This window comes from Nannobrachium achirus (genome assembly GCF_963921795.1).
Source record: "Nannobrachium achirus genome assembly, chromosome: 19".
Classification (NCBI taxonomy): Eukaryota; Metazoa; Chordata; class Actinopteri; order Myctophiformes; family Myctophidae; genus Nannobrachium; species Nannobrachium achirus.
In genome coordinates this window covers 24713999-24734618 of record NC_137826.1, presented here as the reverse complement: position 1 = coordinate 24734618, position 20620 = coordinate 24713999, and the positions used below count along the sequence as shown (strand labels likewise).

Sequence of the window (20620 nt, the reverse complement as noted above, 5' to 3'; positions counted from 1 at the left end):
TGACAGGCCTGAATGTTTGGCTTGAAACATCAAATAACACGAACGTCCAAGACAGCATATGAAACCCCACGCCTTTAATGATACCATCCCCATAATTGTGGATCTTGTGGGGCTGAGTTGTTGCGCTGTGTCATCACTTCTCCAGCTCCTTCACTCCCACAGGCTTTTCCATGGTTGGGATACTACCCCACTCGCCCACCCAAAGCCACATGAACGGCTCAGTCAGTGAGTCACATGGCTGAAATCAGTCTTTGGAAGTGGACTGATAAATGATCTCATCGCCTGTCATCCCAGGCATGACATAAGGTGCTTTTCATTGGCTGCCACTGGCTGTATTATCCACATGAGGAGGCGAGGGCAAAGTCCATTCTATATTGCTGCCACAAGGCATAATGTTGGCACTGTGCGCTTTATGATTGTGATGATTGTTTGTTCTTCTTTGTTGCTGAGAAGTGTTCTTGGGGTTTGTATGTTTTTTCTTTACATTGGCAACAGCATGGCATACTTATTTGCTGGGGATTAGCACTGCACTATGTTATTACAGTGCGATTAACCAGCTATTTAAGAAGACAACGTGTTGGAATTACAGTAAGGATTTCCTTTCACTGTTAATAAGCATGTAAGCTGAATTCACACTAATCCCCGTTTATAAAATATGATAAATGTACACTTGATTATGGTCTTAGGTTTGTGTCCACCAATGATTAAGAATATGCATGGCTGTACTTACTAACGATGTAACGGGAATTCCAGACTAGCAATAGTATCAGCTGGGACACAGCCTTTATGACACATCCTCATGCTATGCACGCACGCACACAGGCGCACACACACACACACACACACACACACACACACACACACACACACACACACACACACACACACACACACACACACACACACACACACACACACACACACACACACACACACACACACACACACACACACACACACCTATCCACATGATTTAAAAAACAGGGAATACCCCCACATCAGTCGTTAACAGACAAGTCCGATCAGCAATCATTTCCGTAAAGCAAACATCCTATAATTGGTATCAAAGAAGGAATAGTACCTGGTTTTGGCACCGAGTTGGTAACGGACTGCGGCACCTTGTCATTTATCAGCTCCACACATTCACTTGGAAAGAAGCCAACCTGGACAGAAAAAAGAGAGAGAAGAGAGAGAGAGAGAGATACATGCACTTACTTGATTTAATTTTCAATTAATTGCTTCTTCTTAAAGTGCCTAGTATACTGTATGTCTATATCGCTGATGTGTGTCAGAATTGCTCTGACACACTTGCTTTCCTGAACAGAGGCTATTCTCTCTGGAGAAGGAGTCATTCTTGATTAAGCTTAACTAAACAAAAATAATATATAAAAAGGCACAATCCAAGTACAACACCATTACAAAGACCATGACCATCATCTTCTCAAAATAATGGCCCATGTAATTATTTTTAATTAATAAACATAATATTCTATATTTGGTTCTGTTTATTTATTTGTTTTAGTTTTTATCCTAACTTGAAAATATGATGTAGGCCATTAATCTTCTTTACATTCCCTCTCTCTATTAATCTTCTTACATTCCCACTCTCTATTTTTGATTTCCTCATTGTTTTCCTTCAGAGCTACCACAGTGGCTGCCAGCTAACATGCAGCATGTGTAGTTCTGGTGCATTCTACATTACACAGACATATGCTGCTGTCTGCTTTCCTTGTGGTCACTGGCAGACCACTCCTGGCAGCACTGACAAATTGACTGTCTGCCCCCCTATGGACAGAGCAAAGCACTGCAGTTGCTTTGTCTGATACTTCATCACATGACCAATAGCAAAAATAGTCAATCTACAAGCTCACACAACATGTTGTGCACCATCCATTTTCAAAACTATCTTCATATAATCGGTCTTCACTAATGCTCATTATAATATGGAACCATTTTTGTCTATTCACTCTGTGTCTCAGAGAAGGCCTGTGGACAGTTCAGAAACCCGCCTACCAGTGACCTGTTCTCCTTGAAGGCGAGTACTATATATTGGCTCTCATGCAGCCTGACAGCGAGTCCAGGGTTCAATTCCCGAACCCCCAACTTTCTCCACTGTACTATCAAAAAGCCCCAAAAAATCCAAAAATAAAGAATAATAGGGACGGCAGGTTGAAAGTGGTTCATCTCCTCACACAAAAGACTGCCCTGGGTGCAATCCTCAAACGAAAATACTAAATAAGTTCTAACCCTAAGATCTTATAATTAGGTTCCATGCCTGAAGGGAATTTTAAGGACACACAGGTCCACAGCAAGGAGTAGAAAATGGCCCACTCAAAGTGTTTAAGTTGAGGCTCCACAAGTGTTCAGAAAAGGCCGAACTTGAAACAAAACTGTCCGTTTTTACATAATGATGCGTCACTCCTCAGTTAGGGCATCACTGCTGCCGGCTGCCCTGCCAGCTAGCCTGAATGGGAGAGCTTGTCCAGGAGGGCAGAGAGCCAAAACACACAAGACAAGATGGAGAGATGGAAGGAGGCAAGTAGGTCGGCCGTGACCAGAACCCCACTGGGGTCACCGCAGAGGACAGAGGAAGTTCAGTCAATCCTGAGGCACAAAACTAGCCTTTGTTCCTGTATTAGAAAACTCTCGACTTGAATCGGGAATTCCCAAACACGGGCTTGTCTCATGACTGAAAATGCACTGGGTTAGAAAGAATGCATGTCACTTCCTCGTCAGATCCAGAAACATGTATTTTTGCAACATGATGCAGAGTACAGCCAAATCTGAAGTGTTTGGCTGTTTGGTTGTGGGCGCCGCACTCGGTTCTCTGAGAATCTTGCATCATTCCAGAGTAGGCAGGTGCCTTTTAAAAAATAACCCATTGATTGTAATATCTAATGTTATCACAGTAGTACTGTGGTAACAGGTACTACACTGGGTAAAACAGTTACAACGGATATTGCACACTGGGTGGGGAATGCAATCCCAACTTGCATCATTCATCATCTGAGTCATCTTGCATGATCCCAGAGTCGTTTGTGTAAATGTCTGTGTCTAGTTTGTGTACGTAAATAAACATAACAAGGCCTCTACAGTAGGGTGTGGTAGTTGTCTAAAACACTGTGAGACAAGTGAGGGTGAGACAAGACACATCCCATATACCTCCTCCACTGTGAAAAGAAGCCTATTCTTTTCACACAACACTTTTTGAAACATTGAACTTGAATAATATATTTTATTTTTTATGGAAGTCAGATGGCTCAGATGAAACCTTGCCAAATGTGGAGTCATACGTCAGATGACTGATGTCACATGCTGGTGGTCACATTAAGTCAGAGATCCACATCGGATCCACACCATTCCCATGTGGCTCCCGAGATCAACATAATTCAATGTTTTTCATTTTGACTGCAGCTACTTGCTCTGTGGTCATTTTATTACATGTATTTCAAGGGGAAAGCAGCCATTTTGTGGCCTGTATACATTTTGTTTTGTTTTTTCCCTTTTTTTCCATGGGAATGTTCACAAAACTCTCTAGGAGATGGTGAAAAGAATTAACACCAACCACCAGAGGACAACTTCAACCCTCCTACAAAAACTAACTTCAAAAGTAATTTCTTCCTCTGGCCAAGATGAACTATAAACAGACTTATTCCTGTGTGAGAACCTTAAGGTTTACCACCCAGTCAGTCAATGGTATTCTGTTTTGAGTGTTAGGGTTGCGATGTCATATCAAATCCTTCAGTAAAACAGAATCTAAAAAGTTCAAACTTTCATTGCATCTTACAATGTAACATTTCTGAAGAAAAAACAGAAAAACAAAATCATTCCATTGCTTGCCTGCCCTTTGTCCTGTGTTATTCAGAAGTCAGATTTCAGTAATCAAATCATATTCAACAGCGGGGTGGTACATTATCAAATTGGGAGGTGAATGTTTGAAATATTAGAACAAAATGCTGATATTCGATACAATCAACATGTGATGAATAGGGTGATTAATTACACTGATAAAACCACTTAAACCCTATATATGAATTTTACCGGGGTCCAACAAGGGTCTATTCGGTGAAGAAATTTGGTATAGACTCTATACTATCTCTACACCAAATCTCGTCACAGAAATAAGCCAATCTACAAATTCACAATGGATTTCAGATCTGCTACTGTATATTCGCAGAATGTTTGCCCCAGAAAAGGGACACTGGGCATCATGTGATTAAACAATATTGCTGGGGTACTGGTGTGTTGAACAACCAACCTGAAATCCATGCTTGCCCCTCCACCATGTTGTGTCCTCCTTCGGGGGCATATCAATCACTGACACAATGTCACCAACCTGCCGTATGAGGAACAATAAGAGTAGAGGAGGTACATTAAGTAGGCTTGTTCAACTAAAGGGAACACACACACGTCACTCTATCTCTTATATCTGAAAGAAATAAGTGATAACTGAAATAGACTGAGCAGAGCAAGTGGTCAGTGAATAATTGTGTTTCCTGAAGGATACAAAAGTGTATATAATTTAGTCAGTCAAATCCCTGCTGAGAGCTAACATTGATCTGTACATTCTGTGAGAATGCAAAATGCATCTATTGTGCGTACTGTACGTGCATACGCTTAAGCCCCTTTGCCACATGGGATCCATAACATTGCTGGATACAAATATACGGTAGTGGCAGTAAGTAATTCTTGAGGTGTCTAAAGCATGTGAGACTAGGCAGTCAGGGACGATAAAAAGATGTATATTTTCTATGAAATGAACAAATATACGTAATAAATAAATACAAATTTCTCTCACAAAAATGTTAACCCAAATGATCTTTGTTAACACAAATGATCTATGCATGTAAAAAATAATTTGACTGCTTTCAGCAAATCTCTTAGTTAGGCCAACATTATTATTATGAAGCACTTTTGTTCATAGAACAGAAATGTCACACGTTATGGCAATCTGACACCTTCGCTTCATGAAGAGTTATGTAAATGATACAAGGATGGGAGTGGGGAATTTGATGGAAATGGACTCCTGTTGCCACATTACTCCAATATAGGACATTGCCAGTGGATTTAAGGCTTTCAGTGCTAGTGGGAAAGGGGCTATAGTTTACACAAATAATTATGCTTTAGGACTTCTGTAGATGCTACTAATATCTGTACATTCTCTACAACACAATGGGACCCAGTCCAACAGTGTGTGAACTCTATGCTTTATTGTGTGCATACTGTATACATGAGATGTTCTTGTGTGTCATTTCTAGATTAATATAAACAGAGAATACAGAAATTAAATTGACTGCAGATATGTCCTGAGGTGTTAGCGTGTTTTGCACATGTACAAGCTTTAATTGGGACTCCAATTCAGTTTCGGTACCTCAAATGACAGCTCATCTGCAGCCTGTGCGATGTAGCGCTTGATGACGTGAGCAGCGGCGATGGCCGGCACGTTTATGGATGATTCCTCATGGACCAGCAGATGGTTGCCCTTGTTGTCAACCTGGCAATGTACACAGGCAGAAAGGCAACTTGCATGTCACACTAGCTATTTGGTAGATCTGTGACTAGATCCAAAAAGACTAATACTTAACCACTTTCAACCTGGCGTCCCTATTTTGGCATGACATTAACCTCCAAGATTAAAATTGACGTCTAGGTGGAAGGGTACCGGTCTAGTAGGACAAAAATGTTATATAAATGAAAATAAAAATTGTGTAAATAGCAGATCTACAGGCGCACAATGTGGCAATGTGATGGGCTGTGAGCTTGTAGAGCTGCTATTTTCAGTGGTTCAACGGTTTGATTAATCTGCCCTACATTTTAAGGACTGGTATCAGTTTCATCTCTGCTATGCCAATGTTCCTGAGATGACGTCAAAGGAATAAAATTTAAATTTTTTCAACCTTAGTTATATCCATTTAACAGCCATCCGTTATACTTGGCATCGGTGCAAGAACGTTCCCTGGCCCAAACACTGAGTATCTCGAAACCCAGAAGCTCTAGCTTCACATCATTCTCTGACTTGGAATAGCTCAGATTCTTCCTCACCAGTAGTCACCTCCTTGGCCAGGGCAGTGGGTGCAGCTGCCTGTCTCTTGTCATATTACTTCAGGAGTGTACCACCACTAACATTCAAAATACGTCAGCAGTACGTGGAACTAGGTCAACCTTCTGCATTAACACTGAGTGATACAGACAAATATAGCTGGTGTTTTTTTTTCTTCATGCACTTTATACAATATACCAGTAAGACTCCCCAATCGGGAGATAAGCGACCGCCAGGTCGCATGTATACACATTAATAGTGTCTGCAAAAAGCAACCTCATGGTGGCGCTAGAAGAGGGGCATGTGAGAAATCAGGGGCGGAGGTTGTGGTTTGCCAGCCAAGGAGTGCGTGTGCAAAGTTTGGCATGGTCATAACATTGGAAATTGGTGAAGTATTCCTTTAATTAAGCATGCGATTAACACCATCATCAGCTATCTCTTATTGACTTGAACTTCTTCTTACTCCCACCTCTCACATACAGAAGAATCAGAGCAATAACAAAATTAAAAGAGAGGCAGCGGCTATTAATCATTTTGCCAAGTTGATCAAATTCCGTTAGTTGCTACCGAGAATACTTTCCCATAAGAGGATAGAACCATCATACACACCTCCATCCATGTGAGAGCTGGCCCACAGTTGATTTGGTTGTCTGCGATGGCAGAGAGTCGGGAGAGGTAAGCCAGTAGCATCTGGGAAACTGACTAGCAAGGGGAAAAAGAAGCAAGGAGCCAGTTAAGAGACTCATCAGAGCTACTGAACACTCTCAGTTCACAGAATGTCCTAACATTAAGTTAACAACAAATTATTTGAGCAGATGCTGACAATTGACTGTACCTTCCCAAATGAAGAAGCGATTGCAGTGGCAAGACCCTAGGCTAGTTCTCTTTTTTCTTTGTGACTTAATGGTGGTTTGTTAAACTTTGCACCTATCAAAACTATGACCAAGTGCTCTGTAGAGGGCATCACAATACAGCATCACACTATACAATTAGCCTGGTGACCCTTTTCATCCGGAACAATTCATTCTATATACACAGCTCTAGAGTTGAGACCCACCTTTGTGTAGTTCAAGCATCTAATTAAACCCATTATTCTTCAAACCACCCAATTCCCAAGCCACACACACACACACACACACACACACACACACACACACACACACACACACACACACACACACACACACACACACACACACACACACACACACACACACACACACACACACACACACACACACACACACACACACACACGTCTATGATGAACAGGGCTCAGGTCTGAGCTGGTTTGACCAGTTTGGTTTGGGCCCTGAGAATCCCATTAGAGTCTCCTGTGCTTTCAAGTAGACACGGCTTAATCTATTCAGTGAAGTTTTGTGTGGTTCAGTGTTCAGTATCGGCCTCTCCAGTGCCTCCCATATAACGTCATAGAGAATACAGAGAAATAGATGAGACTTTGCTCTTGTTAGTCAAATCTTAAAGACATGAATAAACCTGTTTTCTGTAATCGGAAGCATTTTATGACACTTGACTCTCAATGCTCTGATCCTTTTTCCCCTGTATGAAACAGAATTCTGTCAGTGAAGTACTGAGGCTGAAATCACAAACCAACAAGTATAGCCACTTGAATAAAGTTGTCAAAGTACCAGCTTCTCTCAAGTGAAATAAAATAAATATACCTAATCACAAAGTCAAACGGTGGCATCGAACATTCCCAACACAGTTTGCCGCCATCACACATTGGTGTTGTGTGCTGAAAATGGACCAACAGAATAAGTCATGGATGTGACACCTCGTGAGCTTGTAAGTCTGCTATTTTCGGCACGTGACAACATAATCATTTACATTTGAGCTCCACTGACCCACTATTGGTGGGCATGATGAGGATGCAAACAAAACTGCATGACATTTTAACTATGCAGACTGTGCAAGATTTTAATTACTCCGAAAACTATGGCTATATATGGATATTAAGCCTGAAATACAAAGTAAAACATGTTTTGGATGTAAGAAATAATTTCATTTAGGCAATTCTCAGTTCATTTCATTGTCAAAATACAAAGCGTATACCAAGTGCCTATCGTTGCTATTGGGCAGAAACCTCATATCTCTAAATTGTAACTTTTTATATTATTTGTGTATGCAAAATGCACTACTTCATAAATAGCACAACATATGGGGTTTCCAACCGACAGCGACAACAATATACACATGTGTGTGTGTGTTGCACGTCTCACCTCTGATTGATCCGTCAGACTGTCAAAGCGGGGCAGCTCAGGCAGCTGGGAGAAGCGGCGGTCATAGATGCAAAGGTGCAGATGCTTGTCCAGGACCCGGAAATCCTCATAACTGCGCTTCACAATCCAGCTCCGACCCTAAATGACAAGAGGATAAGAAGGTCAATGCAGCCCAGTAGTACAAGCAGAGAGCCCGAGAGAACACTTCAAGAGACCCGACATAACTACTTAAAGGACAACTTTAGTTTTTTACAACAAGGGTTCATATTTTAGATTGTAATTAAAGAATATAAAAGATGAGTGTTAAAATTATTTAATTTACTTCTTTCTATTGTTTTAGAGATTCTTATTTCAGTGCGTACAAGTGGCTAAATATGTCATGTTACACAGAATAAGCCCATTCCCAAGATACAACGCAACCTTTCATGGTTGGATGTGACTTATGGGGGCTAGAAGTGTTACTCTAAATAGCAACAATTAAACTGCTGTCTTATTGTGTCTGAAAATACATATTTAGCCACTTGTACGCATGCCCCCATGCGTACGCATGCCCCACATTTTAGCACGGTAAACGCGATAAAACAATAGAACGAAACAAATGAAAACATTTTAACGCTCACTTTTTCTTTTCTCTAATTACAATCTAAAATATGAACCCTTGTTGTAAAAAAACAAAGTTGTCCTTTAAACCTCATATGGTTGACCGGTGGAGTCCCTCAGGGCTCTATAGACTACTAGTTTATTTTCAGTTTTCTTGTGGGGAAAGCATTAAAATGAAAGTAGCCGATCAACAAGTCTTCCCCACACTAAGGAGGTTTAAGTGGATAAAGGAGCATACCAACATTTAATTTTACATGTGTGTCAAATTGTCACTCTTATACGACTTAACTCATACCTCGCGATCCCCGTAGAGCCCGTAGATTTCCCGCTGTACCGCGCTGCCATGCCCGTAGAGCCCGTAAAGTTTAATTAGCTTTAATCATTATGAAAGGATTAAAAGTATTAGCACAGATTTTCGCTGATTCTGGCTCTTTAGGCCCGCCCCCCTAACTGTATCCGGTCATTTCCGGTCTGGACCGGATCCAGCTTTCCGTATCCAGTCTGAGCCTGGGCCATAGTCCCGCCTCCATTGGTTTACTGTGTAACAGAAGTGGAAGCTACTGGGCGATGGAACGTTCGTTTTTCAATCGGATTTTTGCGTTTGGAAACTTTGATCCAGTCTCTACACGCCTGGATTATGATCCCCGCACATATCGTGCGTTTTGTGCGCGAACGTGTCCACGTGTTACCATAGCGCACAGTTGGCTTTTTTCAATGCTTTTTCATGTAAACACTGGCTGATAAGCAGAGATACAGCGTGGCAACGAATATGTCTTTTTCAATGGGGTTTTTTGTATTCGAAAGCTTGTCACCGAGTCTACACGTCTACTAGATGAGTCGCGCACAGATTGTGCACGATGCGTGCGCGTGCCCACGCTAAAAGGTAAGGACAATTTGGCAGCTGCTTACTACAGCTATGTTTAAAATGGCAGAGAAAAAGTTAATTAAAACCAATTTTCTGTAATCAGTTCTCTTTCCGTTACTGAGATATACAGTATTAGCCAATTCACTGGAGAAATCCCATCAAAGTACGAGTGAAAAAGAACCCATATGTCAAAAGGGCTCTTATGATCTAACCCTAACCCTAAGCCCAATGAATACATTCTCTGCTGCATTGTGTAATCAATGCATTAAAAAGATTTATGGAATAGTTCTTTTCAATGAGCTCATTGAAAGCCATGTATGCTACAAACGGTGAAAATTATATAAAATAGAAGGAAATATAAGCCAGGAAGAAAGGAGAGAAATAAAACAAGAAACAATAACTAAATGTCCAAGACTGATTTATTGCCCTTTCTCCAATAATTAAAACATTAATCTATGAAAGATGAATAATTCTCCACCAATCCAATCCAATCCAATCCAATCCAATTATCTTGTATGAATACAGCTGACATACGGGTGGACTTGCTCATTCACCCTATCTTCAAAATGATTTATTTTCTGAAGGTGGTAGAGTATTTGGAGGATAATGGAATTCATTAATTAAATTATTTTTAATAATTATGTTTCAGTGGTATCTGCTGTACCCAGCGGCATGTTGTTTTATCGGGTGTCTGTAACCCTCTGCTCTCTCTCTCAGTGTGTGTGTGTGTGTGTGTGTGTGTGTGTGTGTGTGTGTGTGTGTGTGTGTGTGTGTGTGTGTGTGTGTGTGCCATGCGTGTGTGTGTGTGTGTGTGTGTGTGTGTGTGTGTGTGTGTGTGTGTGTGTGTGTGTGTGTGTGTGTGTGTGTGTGTGTGTGCGTGTGTGGAGGGGAGGACCACAGAAAGAGGGGAAGAGAGAGAGCGAGGGAGAGAGAGAGAGAGAGAGAGAGAGAGAGAGAGAGAGAGAGGATCTCACTATGGTTCACAGCAGAGCACCCTTTCACTTAACTTATCAGCAAGTTTCTAAATTCAAGTAAGAAAGTTGGCCTGATACAACAACAATCTTTATGTAACCATCAGCTTTTCTACAAGTAAAAAATAAATAAGAGACATGGCTCTTTGGCTCTTCTTCCACCTTGTATGCCCAAAGTGGACAGGATCTAATAACTGCAATTTGACCAGACCAGACTTGACATCAGTCATCTAAAGCCCCTTCTCCACTACAGGGCCGAACCAGAACTATAACCTAAACTTTCCAGAACCAAGAACATGAAGTTCCGGGACCAAGTTCTGCTTACGTTTTTTACCATATAACCTATACCAGACCGGGGAGGTCCCAAAAAAGAGCAGCAGCACAAGTTTACTACTACATCAAGAGCAGGGCCTAAAAAAGGTTCTCAGAACCTTGTCTGAAACCAGGCTGTGTGCTATGGAAACAAAACCAGAACGAAAGAAATATAGGTTCAGGTTCTGAAAGGTTCTGGTTCAACCGCGCAGTGGAAATGGGGCTTATGGCCTATCTTTGACATATGCCTTCATATTTGAGGAAGGTTTCAGCCCAATCCGAATGCCATTGACTGCCATTATAAATAGAGAGCTATTTCAAATATAAAACATACGTGAAAAACAATCTATTTCCTTGACCTACTGGAAGCATGCAGAAGAAATGTCACGCTTAACAGTCCAGAGGTCCAGAGTTCATCACCGGACAAACAAACAGATTTGACAGACCTCCTTGTCCAAATTGTCCTTGTGTACATCTACAGACCACCAATCATGTTTTGTAACGATAGAATACAGTACTTGTTCCTCAAACCAAATTGCTGTCTGATAGTGAAGTGTCTTCAATAGAGATCAGATATCATTTGTTCATAAAGCTTGGGGGCAGGTATAAAAAAATCTTCAAGCTAAGTTTCTAAAACTGACTGCATGACTTAATAAAACTGAACCTTTTCTGCTTTCTTTTTTGTTAATGGTTATACATACACTATATACCAAAGGCATGCTTCCTCCACCCTATTTGTATTTTTGGCATCTAAAATGATCTGTTACAATCTCTTTAAATTATCCATAATAGCACATATAGTCCTTGAGCAAAACCACAGTGTGGTGCTTGCTTGAGTTTGGCAAGGGTCAAGAACTGAGTCCCAGAGGATGTTTGTGAACTTCCAGGTTGCCAAAAGAAAGCATCCCCAAGCCTCTGTCTGTGTAAACATGGCTCCACTGAAACCTACATACTGTGCAGTATGTCTTCCCCTGTTGTGGGTCTCCCCATACGCAATGTCTCTGTCCTGTTTTCTATTTCCAGTCTCACCTTGTAGAGTCGTCTCCTCTGTCTTTTGCCCCAATAAATCTGTACAATACAATCATCCTTCACATGCGCTGTTCACCCCAAAATGTCAAGGCGCCCATGGACTTGTACATTATGTGTTCAAAGACATTTTCTCATATCAAAGCACTACAATGTGCTTGTACAATCATTGTAAAATGTGGTAATGAAAAGCCCAGAGTGCAAGTGCAAACCATGTCCGCCACATTAAATGCAACTCGGCTTGCAGAAAATTCATCCTCCAGTTATTCCACAGAGTTGTTGCTTCTTATTTTTCATCAAGCAACACAGGCTTCCAAACCTCAAAAGCCCAGATTCAGCAATGAAGAAAACAAAAAATAAATAAAGAAAAGACATTCCAAAAACGTACTTTGATTTGGCCTAGAAAGATCCGTTTGTACTGGAGCCAGGGCTTGAGCGACTGAGACTGCAGTGCACCACTCAACCCACTGATTCTAGTGCAGTTGTAAGCAGCACTGACTGGGAGAGCCACCGCTGGGCTGTGAGGGGGGTGGGCGCGTTCTGTGGGTTTTATGCTGTCCCACTTTTAGATGGTGCTTCCACATACCTTTTTCCTCATTCTGGGTCTGTGGAAGTGAATCACTGTGGCTGCTGCTGGGTTACTTTCAGTTTTACGCTCAAGTATAAGGCTCAAGGCCAGCTCTTTGCCAGCTTTTTATGGAACAGGGCTGCACATTTAGCTCTCCTTTTCCAATGGCTGCACAGAGTTGGAATTTCCAAGTGTTGAGCCACATACTTCTTTCTGGCATGGACAAGGTCATGGAAATGGAATATGATCTACAGCATTGGGGAAAATGCGTGAGACCGGATTCAAATTAGTTTCAAGGGGGCTTGATTCTAGACGATTTTTTTTGTGCATGGGTGTGTGACTGTGAATGTTCCTACTCTTTTGTTCCAAAATGCTATTGTGACTATTGTTCACTAAGAAATCCCATCAACACAAAAACAAATTTCCAAGAGTCTTAAAAAAGAAAATGTCTTAAAACTACTTTTTCCAACTTTGGTGAGTTGCATTTTGACAACGAAATTAAGTGTGGAATTCAAACTTGCGGTTCATAACTTCCAAAGGAGACAACACTCTCCAACACTTTGTTCCAAGACACTTCTCCCCACAACAATCCTGAAGGCAACAATGAGGACACAAAATACTGACACCTAAAGGACAGTGAAATAAATGAAAGTTGGAACAGTACTCTACAGACGTAATCGGACAGACGTAATCGATCACCCATCTGACAGACACAATCTTCCGATTACCCAGTCACTCTAGTCTACATTACACGTTTCAAAACTCATTTCCATCTCAGTAAGCTGCATTGAAATCCCACCGATCTTCATGGATTGGGCCACGTTCATCCAGGTGAATGGAAGGGTAGGGGAGTTATTTATGGAAGAGGTTACACATGTGTGTGTCTAGTCTTGGTCGGCATGCATTTCTGCATGACTGATTAACACCCAAGGGGCCAAACTCGTTCAGTAACGAGATAAGGCCACTAGGGGTCGCTCTGCCAAAAGGAGTTGTCTCGTTCCTCAACGAGACAACAAAGGGTTAACTGTCCATACGTCACACCGTGGCTCGCAGAGAGAGAAAATGGCGCGACTAGGCTGCATTGATTTCCATTCTAGGCTGAAACATAAAAAGGGCTTTATCTATGAATGAGGTGCAAAGAACGCCAGGGAAGCAGAGATCTGATTGTTTTCACGGCGACACTTTACCGCGATGGTCGGCCCCGGTTTGGATTTTAGTTTCGCGAGCGTTTGTAAACAAATGGATTTTCTTCCTCAATCGTCAGTGGACACTCACGTGCACACGCACAAAGCTTCCGAGGCTCTTCAAAATAAAGCGTGAGTGAACGGCGGCAGCAGCAACAGCTAGAAATGTTAGAAACCGTGGCTTCCCATGTGTTAAGAATGACTTTGGGACACAGGTGATTCATCTGTCTTACCTGGCAGTAGATCTGGACCAAGTACACCAGCTCCTTGGACTCATAGCCATTCCGTGTCACTTCGCTCTGTTCATCCCCGAGGGACAACTGTGAGAGAGAGATGAAATGAGAGAGAGAGAGAGAATATATAATTGCCACGTAGGTACAAAACAACAAATAGGAGGCAGAAAACAAGCCCAGTCTTTAACCCTCAAGTGCACAAACATGGTCCACAGAAATAGACAGCATATACTGTAAATAGGAAGGGATCGTTATGATCATGTGTTCCCAGTGGAAGCTTATTAATTGACCACATTTCAATGAACTAATGAATGAGAGGAGGGTGAAGCCGGGAACTATGGCACAGCAGGCAGCCATCTTTCACTGGTCCCCAGTAGACCACCAAGGAGACTAATATGGATGTCCATGAACTATAAGCACTGAAATGGGGTCGAAGAGAAGGCTATTAGGATACATTTTATGTAGGCATGTTCCTAGCCTTTTTATATATTTAGCCCTGCCAGCGGCAAGAGGAAAATGTTCTGTCAATCTGACACTTTGGTCCCAAACAAGTTATCTAAAATACGACTGGATTGCCATGGAATTTGCTGAACACTTTCATGCTCCCAAGAAGATTTTGGTGACCCAATGGCCTTTCCGCTAGCACGTAGCACCATCTGTAGGCCAAAACTTCCACTTGATTACAAGATAACTTAGAATCTAATGGGCTGGTACACTGGGCAAGAACAGCTACTGGAAGTGTCTAAAAGTAAGTACAGGAAGTACAGTAATAGACAAAGGAAGGATGTTTTGATCATAGAGGTTTAGTATTTAAAGATTCATTTCCATTTGCAGATCAGCCAACGCAAGGTGAAATCTTGAAGTGAGAAATCGACATGAAATTCACTGTTTTTACATACAGATTATCAACTACAATATAACTTTCACAGGAGGACATACAAGAAAAACATGGAGGATGAAGAGAACATATTTCTCTACCTGGTGGGTAGAGATATTAAGAAGGGGGTGATTTAAATGAGTCCCTACTTGATGTACAGTACACTACTGTATGATATGAAGGCTAATCAAAACAGCTTGTTGGATTACATCATTTGCAAAACAGCCAGCCCACAAAAAATGGCTTGTAAAATTCACATTTGTTTTTTATTATTTAATAGAGAACCCAAATTACGAGTAAAAACACAGAAAAGCCGTAAATATTCATATTACAGTATGTGACCTACATTTAACGGACATTTTCAGATGACATGAATTTATTCTTCTCTTATTTTAAAGACTGGTTACAGTTTACACAGCATTTTTCATGCTTTAAGTGAAAGGAAGGGCAAAGAGAGTAAAGAGTGAAAGGTCATCCATATTTGTTCCAAACCGGAATTAAACCGGGAGGTGTAGCAGTTATGTGGTCACACAAACAGGTTGAGCCACCATGGTCCCCTCATGTATTTGTTACTTTGTTTATAGGGGACGCCTTAATGGTAATCAAATGCCTACCCTGGCAGTGTTGGTGCCATGTTCTATTTATTGAGACCACAGACTATTTATTCTATTGCTGTCCTCAAAACAGACCAAAGCTATCTAGCCAGGAGTGAGTAAAATATATAAATTGATAATAATAATAATAAAGCTTTATTTGTATAGCACCTTTCATGACATGAAATGCAGCTCAAAGTGCTTTACAGAGCAGAAAATGAAGCACAGTTACTTAACAGAAAAAATAAAATACACATGAATACAATAAAGCAGAACAATAAAAACATAAAACATTGAAGAACAATTTCAGAACAGTGTGGACGTCAATAGCATCAAAGAGATAAAAAAATAATTCAGCTAAAAGCAAGAGTAAAGAAATAGGTCTTGAGCTGTGCTTTAAAGCTATCCACAGAGGCTGCCTGTCTTAGGTGTAGTGGGAGTTTATTCCAAACTGTCGGTCCGTAGAAGCAGAAAGCTGCTTCACCATATTTTTTATATTTCATTTTAGGCACATCGATGGATAATAGGCTCTTGATTCAGAGAACAAATGTAACTTAATGTTCTAATTTCTCCAGTGTGTTTTCACTTGTGTCATCATGCAGTCAGAGAAAATAAACAATCCGCTCCAGAGACGAAAACATAAAAAGCGAGACTGATGGTATTAAAGTGCTATAGGACGGTCCACCAAACAGACATTGTCTAAACATTGACATGGGGCCAGGGAGAGAAGAAACACACATGGAAGTGTTTTTGTTTCCATTAAAGCTGCCTTGATTTAAAGAGAGCTGCTAATAGAGGGGTGGGGTGAAGAGGGGCCACTGTGGTGTGTGTGTGTGTGTGTGTGTGTGTGTGTGTGTGTGTGTGTGTGTGTGTGTGTGTGTGTGTGTGTGTGTGTGTGTGTGTGTGTGTGTGCGTGCAGTGTGTCTCTCCCCAAGACACAAACTACTGTAATATAAGAGAAAAAAAAACACTTCCATCCTTCAATCTCTTAATTGTCAGCAGTAATAAACTAGGTTTAGCACTTCCAACATTACGCTAGCAAAACCGACAAACAGAAGATATTTTCTCAGCAGGACCAACCAGGACATTAAAAAGCATAGAACCTGAAATCCAATGCCAAACGGGCAGACATTCAAGCAGTGCAATGCTTTCTCCTATTTCAATGCGAGGGTTTCAGAGTCTGGAAGCTCGCTTCTGAAGGCATGGAAAGCCACCCAATCAATGACAACCAGTGATTTAGGAGCAATACAGTAATGTACACTGTATGTGTTCTGCACTGCAGCACTACATCTACACATTACTTACACAACATCAACATCTAGCCATGAAGGTTTTCATAAAGGATGGAATGGTTCAGAACGCCTATATTTGATATCTGTCCATTAAGTATAGGAGGATATTCCAAATAGCAAGGATATTAAGATGGATGATAGCAACACCCATGTGATTACTTTCAGCCAACAGTTAAAATTGATCCTTAAAGGTTTTACAGACTTTAAGTAATCTGTCAATACACCAATGATGCTATACTAGAGTATAGCATCATGAAAGACTGTCAATGCCTCTAAATGTAGACATTTAGAGGCACTGTCAGAAAGTGAAGTTTGTTGTGCGAACAACAGTCAACTCAAGAATAACCACTGATATTGACATTGATATGAGTGCCAGTATTTTGGAACAATAGGCCACAGATCACTTTTTGGTTTTGGTTCTCCAACAGATGTCCTCTATACTGAAGTAAATCAATAAAAAGAATATAACCTGTTACACTTACACATCAAGTTTGACAGTCTTTCATAAAAAAATTAAATTGAAAGAATCACTGTCCCATCATTCATCAGCCCTCTCTGTTTTTGCAGACAAAGCGTTACGTCATCAGCAAGCATTCTGCCCACTGGCAAGCTGACGTCCAGTACAGTACAGTACAGTACAGTACCACCAACAACGGTGAACTGGAAGTGATTTCCCACCAAGCGTGAGCCTTTCTGTGAATTTGTCCCATCACTATCCAGCAACTGCTGCATGGGAAGATATGAAACATTAAGGAAGTGATGCATGTGCCTCTGTGACACTTTAAGCAGTGTTCACAGCCTATAGAGGTGACTCACTGAATTTGTGTCATCTGAACCTATTGGCACACATGTGCTTTCCAAGCTGCAAATGCAAATAGGACACAAGCATTATAGAACACATGTAGAGTATTAAAGATGGTCCACCTTGAGGCAGCAGTAGATGAATGGACGTAGCAGTAAACAAGGTTCACCTTAAAAACAGTTTTCAATGGACAATCATTTTCATACTGTATATAGTTTTTAGTTTAGATTCTTTGTGTGTACTTATTTCGCGGAACTTATTGGGATGCATCAGCAGCACAGTATTGAACTTCTTCTACATGTCAGTTTATCTGTATTATTAAATTATGTTTTGAATTATTATGTTGTTAATAAAAAGGAAAAGGCTATCCAGCCCAATATTATTATTGCGACCGAAGGTCGCATATACTCTGAAGAACCGTGTCGCTTGAGTGTCCTTCCGTACCCCTGTGATGTCAGTGTGATGTCAGCGAGTTGTGACATCACTTCCTGTACGGGGCGGCTACACGAAATGTGGATAACACTATATATGGAGATAGTCCAGTCCATCATGTCATATGGGACTACCGTCATAGACAGTAGCCAAAAGAGAAGGATACACAAGACTAAGAAAGACAAAAAAAGGAGGAGGAGGATAAAGATACCAAAAGGAGAGCGAAGAAAGGGTGGATGAGGTACAATGTGTCTCAGAAAAGAAAAGGAAGTGGCAACGGGGCGGCTAGATAAAGTTATTAGGCCTGGATCCGACTTTAAGTCGACGCACAGGATTCCAGAAGTGTAGCGCTTATTCGCTCTTGTATCAAACTGGTACTCGAAACGTTCTTAGAATTTAATATATATTTTCTAAAGTAAATATGGGGGCGGCTGTGAAAAAAAGAGAAGAATAAAAAAGAAAAAAAGGAGGAGGAGGATAAAGATACCAAAAGGAGAGAGAAGAAATGGTGGATGAGGTACAATGTGCGGTATCCTCCTTGTCAAGCTCGACGTTGGTCATTTGGACCTATACATGGAGAAATGGAGCGAACCTGTTTGGCCTAAACATGGAGATGTGGTACAGAATGACTCATATATGGGCATAAAAAGTATGTCATGTGACATCACTTCCTGTACAGACAGTCAGACAGACAGACAGCCATTGACTCCGGCCTAACAATGGCTACTGTCTATGACGGTAGTCCCATATGACATGATGGACTGGACTATCTCCATATATAGTGTTCTCCACATCTCCATGTTTAGGCCCTATTGCTCACACCCTAGGTGGGGTTGGCGATAGGGCCTTTCTGTGTGGAGTTTGCATGTTCTCCCCGTGTCTCCTAGGGTTGATACCCTCACAAAAACATGAACAAACTCCCCCCAGAATGATAACAACTAGAATCGTCAGAGAAACGCTGTGGTTGGCCAGATAGTCAAGAATTGGCGCATGTCACCCTGAGGTCGCATTCCACCCTCAGGTGTCTTACTAGTATTGTTAATATAGCCCAAAACGTATTACATTCCAAAAATAATAATAATTCTAATAAGTTCCATTAAACCTTTTACAAAATTGTTGTTATGTTATGAGTTCACAATTGTATACATTTTGGGGCGATTATTGCCTTTGACCCATTGTTACAATTTGGTTTCTTATTACATTTCAGGCTGTATAGTAGTCCATTAATTTGAGAGTGGAGCCAAAGCTATACAATCAGAAGCCAATTTGTGCCGTCCCTCTGCAAATGCTGTGACAGCCATATTTCACTGCAAGCATTTTAATGGGCTTTGGAGACACACCGGCACAAGGCTGAAACCATCATCTGACCCCTATACAGACAAGCAGCATGGTAATTAGGAGAAATGGGAATAAGAAAAGGAGAAAGTAACATTGACAGAATGACAAGAGATAGAAACACAGTAAAGTACTCAGTGTTAATATCCATGTGTAACTCTGAGGGTGTACAAATGTATCCTTATGGGTCCATTTGGATCCATTTGTTCACTCTCTGTGTTAAATTAACTCTGAGGCTACTAGCAGCCAGCAAAAAAGCAATTACAAGATTGTGGTATAAAGATGACCCTCCGGGTTGTGAGCAGTGGCTGTGCATTGTGGAGGAAATATTTGTAATGGAGAGATTTACACACAAACTCAGATTGCAAGAAGACCTATTCTTGGAGAAGTGGGAAAAATGGACTGTGTATAACACACATCAGGATGACACCATCACTGAACTTTGAAAAGGACTGAAAACAGACATTTGAAATGAATATTGTGAACCCTGTGCTTGTATGTATGTGTGAGAACTGCAAATAAAGATTTAAGTTTAAAAAAAAAAAATTAACTCTGAGGATTTCTTCAGTGTACACGTTGTACTCACAGAAGCCAATTCCTGTCTCTGCTTACTCCCGGTACAGTTCCTACAGCTGACTTCCTTTCATGCCATGAAGCTGAAGAGCTCAACCCTCTGACACCTGTCCCCCTGAGCCGCTATCTCTCTCAGCATGTGGGTGTGTTTGAGAGTGTGTGTAGGCACGCACGCCCCAGCCCGCAAACCCCTGCTCCGCTGGTCCACAGCGCGATCCCACTCGGCAGGACAACAACACAAACGGCAGCTCTCTGCTCCTCCTGACACACAGTGCAAAGTCCTCCCTTCGTGGGACTCAGAGAGAGAAGGGACGCCGCGATGTCAACATCTGAGCTGTTGGAGGTGGAAGATGAAAGGTGGTGGTTTGAAGGATTCCTAGACGGGACAGCGATCACCCCCTCCATTTTGTCCTCTCTCCTATCCCACCGTTGTGTTGTCTCATATTTGTTCCTTTTTTCAAATTCTGTCTGGCTGCCTTTCCGCGTGGCCTGTGACTGAATACAACTTTCTTAATGCTCAGTAGTTTGCAGAATGAAAGCACGCGGGAAATGGCCGATAGAGGGGAAAGAAATCTGTGTTCCTGATCCTCTTGATTCCTGAACCTCCTCACCGTGTGCTTTCTCGGTCCTTCGCCACATGCTATTCTCTCTCCCTTTTTTTCCCTCTTCCTCTTTTC

At 41.4% G+C, this 20620-nt stretch overlaps 1 protein-coding gene across 3 annotated transcripts in view; it reads right to left on the bottom strand.

Annotated features, from left to right (window-relative positions):
• arhgap32b (Rho GTPase activating protein 32b) overlaps nucleotides 1-20620 on the bottom strand; it is a 108662-nt gene that overhangs the window by 36115 nt on the left and 51927 nt on the right. For 2 of the 3 annotated variants that reach the window (XM_080749156.1, XM_080749157.1), the window contains exons 6-11: nucleotides 14040-14126; nucleotides 8281-8418; nucleotides 6650-6742; nucleotides 5372-5494; nucleotides 4259-4336; nucleotides 1082-1163 (exon numbers count right to left, since the gene is read on the bottom strand). In XM_080749156.1, the coding sequence (XP_080605282.1) occupies nucleotides 1082-1163; nucleotides 4259-4336; nucleotides 5372-5494; nucleotides 6650-6742; nucleotides 8281-8418; nucleotides 14040-14126 (601 nt within the window). Of the gene's footprint in view, nucleotides 1-1081; nucleotides 1164-4258; nucleotides 4337-5371; nucleotides 5495-6649; nucleotides 6743-8280; nucleotides 8419-14039; nucleotides 14127-19956; nucleotides 20002-20620 lie in introns of those variants that run through there. The other variant, XM_080749158.1, reaches the window with a different exon arrangement.